Source organism: Athene cunicularia (assembly GCF_003259725.1).
Source record: "Athene cunicularia isolate RWA chromosome 5 unlocalized genomic scaffold, athCun1 chr5_part1, whole genome shotgun sequence".
NCBI classification, from domain to species: domain Eukaryota; kingdom Metazoa; phylum Chordata; class Aves; order Strigiformes; family Strigidae; genus Athene; species Athene cunicularia.
The window spans coordinates 17812140-17815118 of NW_020799101.1; the positions used below are offsets into that span (position 1 = coordinate 17812140).

The following is a 2979-nucleotide window of genomic DNA, read 5'->3' on the forward strand; positions in this document are numbered from 1 at the left end:
CGGGACACGGGGCCGGGACCGGGCGGGAGCGCCCCTCAGCCGCGGGGCGTTATGGCGCTCTCGCCCCTGCGGGCATAGGCCGTGCGGAGGACGGGCGGGGGTCCCAGGCAGGCCGGGGGCAGCGTTTCTCCGCGCCCGGCGGAGCCGGGACGCTGGTAGGGCCCTCCCGTGGGTCGGTACACTGAGGGCCGGCAGGCCCGCCTCGGGTGTGTGGTGAGCCGCCGGCCCGCTGCGGTTGTCAGGGGAATGGCGCTGTTTGTGGCTGTCCTCTCTCATTTCTTTGTGGCTGTCCTCTCTCATTTCTTTGTGGCTGTCCTCTCTCATTTCTTTGTAGTTTCGAGCTCGGAGGTATATGACTTCCTTGGTGTATCATACCCTCCAGCAAGATGCTAATCCGGAAGGCTTTGGTTCCGTTGGAAAAAACTCGTTGGATTTTAGAAATGTCCTTTCTTCCTTAGCTCTCAGTTCCCCACTGATCGTACATCTTATCTTTCAGTCTTGTTACAGATAATAAAGCATCCATCTACTGGAGTTAAGGTTACAAATGCATTTGTAATGTTTTGCAGAACAGCAAACTTCTGTATTGGGTTACTTTATGGGTAAATTACTCTAGAACATTTAAACAGAACTATTTCACCAGGAGTATCTTAAAAGAGATGCTCTGTTTCCCTCCCAATTTAGGATAATTTCCCAGAGCCAGGAGTTAGTTAGGATTATTGCTAGGAAACCTGTGTATGGATTTGAGAACATTAATGTGTCTCATAGGTTTGATGGCCCTTATGTTTATTAGGGGGTTGTAGGATCCTCGTAAGTGGGGTTAAAGCTGCCAGATACACAACAGTTTCCATGTACGTATTTATCAGTAACTCTTATCTGTTACGCTCTTCTTTCTAGCAGCCATGGTGAATTTCGCCCAAGCTGTGCGTGATCACTGGGTTCACATCCTTGTTCCCTTAGGATTTGTGATTGGATGCTATTTGGACAGAAAGAATGATGAAAAACTATCTGCCTTCAGAAACAAGAGCTTATTATATAGAAGGTGTGCTTTATGATGCTTCTTAATATATATATATATATACTTATTTTGCAAAGTGCTTCTCTGTTCTTTTTGAGAGTCTTAAGTATGCAAAAAAATCAGTAGTCAAAATGTTAAAGGGAAGAAAGCCTTTAAAATTTCAGCAGGCATTCATGAAGGGATTTAAGTCACTAATGCCATCTGAAAATTGGAGCTTTAGGATCAATTTTAGTCATTAAAGAAAGGATCATTAGCTGCTGTCAAGTTCTTAGTCATGAAATGTGGGAACCATTATTTTACCTCTCCAGAATTTCAGCAGGAAACGGAGTCTTTGAATTTGAATTTTCAGCTTTTCAGTGGTTTACAGTAAATTTCTGCCTTAAATTTAAAATGAACATAGAACTTTTAAACAAAATACTTTTATAAATTTGTGTAATTTAAAAATGACCAAGTTTTTGAAAATAAACACAACATTTACATTGGCAACTGCTCTATCTTCACTGAAGGACGTGATTATATACAGTGATCAGTTTGGGCTTCCTGGCTGACTTCTCAGGGAGAGTTTAGATAATTTAATGCGTTGCATTGCTTCATCTATGTCCGTTCTTCTAATTCCATATTAGACCATAGAGTTAATGTAACAACAGAAAAAAAGAATCATGTTGCATAGGATGAACTGATAGTAGGAATGTTATTATCAGCTTGCAGGTGGATATTTTTTTACTCTGGTCTCACCTAAATTAATTCAGAGAAAGAAGATAAGCTTCCGATATCATCCACCCCACTGTTACATTAGTACTTTTCTTACTGGATTTGCTGGTGAAGTTGGACTGGTATTTCAGCATATTGCAAAAATACCTTCTGCTTTCACACCTAGTTCTCTTCCCACTAAAATAATGAGGGTTTGATTTTAAAAGAAGTAGAATTTTTCCTTTTGGGTTCCATTATTTAAAAAGTCTGTTAAGTCCTTAGAGGTCAGCTGTTTTGTGCTTCCATTTAAATGAATGGGAGTTACGAAGACAAAATCCATTGAAGCTTTGTACAGAAAAGAGGAAGCTTATCAGTATTGAAAGATTTTTAACTGACAATGATTTCAAGGAAAGTTAAATTTATATTTAACTCTCAAAATTAAGGTATTGTAGAATAAATATTTACATTTATTAGTTATTATTTTACAAAAATTACCATAATTTTACTTTCCTCTATTTTTTCTTTCCACACAGAGAGTTGAAGCCTGGTGAAGAAACTACATGGAAATAAAGGCTGCTGATAAAATGGAAAATACTCTCATTTAGTTCATCTTATCTCACATGTTGAAACAATAGGGTTATGGTTTTTATCTTGAGAAAATATGTGAAGGTGCAGAAAAGGACAGCAGCAATTCATCAGTGCTAGTTTAATTTCCAGTCTTACTTTTTGGAAGATGATTTTATTACATGACTAATACATGTCCAGGAATGCCTGTAGTCCCTAAGTGTTGAGGAACTTTTGTCTCCAGAAGTCATATTCTGGAGGCGGGAGGAAGAATTATGTAATAAAGAAAAACTATGCAAAAATAATTTATGTTGTATCTGTATGTTGATCTGTATGGTGTGGAATTGATGTATTTAAAGCTGATGTATGAACCAGCCTTCAAAGCAATACTTAACATAGACCCCAAACGTGGTAGATGGTGGTTGTATTTTTTAACTGAATCTGAGTAAGTTTCTTTCCAGGTTTCCTCTGTAGATTTGTCCGGAGCGGCAGCAAGCAGAGTCCCGTGGCGCAGGGACCCGGTGGGAGAGCCAGAGGGTGGCAGGGACGGGCAGCTGGCGAGGACAGGAGGGGAACGGGCGCTGCTGGCCGCGCTCTATGATGTAGAGGCCTTTCCGAGGGAACGGGCAATCGCGTTGCTCCAGAATCGGTGCCGTTAAGGTGGGAAGGGCGGCCGGGCCGTCCGTTTGGATCGCGCCCTGCCCGGCCTC

The 2979-nt window shown here is 41.4% G+C and overlaps 1 protein-coding gene across 1 annotated transcript; it reads left to right on the top strand.

The window, feature by feature from the left end:
• Positions 1 to 894: 894 nt before the first annotated feature.
• On the top strand, positions 895 to 2682 carry NDUFB1 (NADH:ubiquinone oxidoreductase subunit B1). Its single transcript, XM_026850097.1, has 2 exons — positions 895 to 1039; positions 2239 to 2682. The coding sequence occupies exons 1-2, from the start codon at positions 900 to 902 to the stop codon at positions 2273 to 2275; spliced, it is 177 nt and encodes a 58-aa protein (XP_026705898.1). The 5' UTR covers positions 895 to 899; the 3' UTR covers positions 2276 to 2682.
• The last annotated feature ends 297 nt before the right edge of the window (positions 2683 to 2979 follow it).

What these genes read in the sequence shown, in the direction of transcription:
- NDUFB1 (XM_026850097.1), top strand. Translation starts at nt 900, where the DNA reads ATGGTGAATTTCGCCCAAGCTGTGCGTGATCACTGGGTTCACATCCTT. An exon ending in AAGAGCTTATTATATAGAAG is followed by an intron (nt 1,040 to 2,238) that starts GTGTGCTTTATG and finishes CTTTCCACACAG; the next exon opens with AGAGTTGAAGCCTGGTGAAG.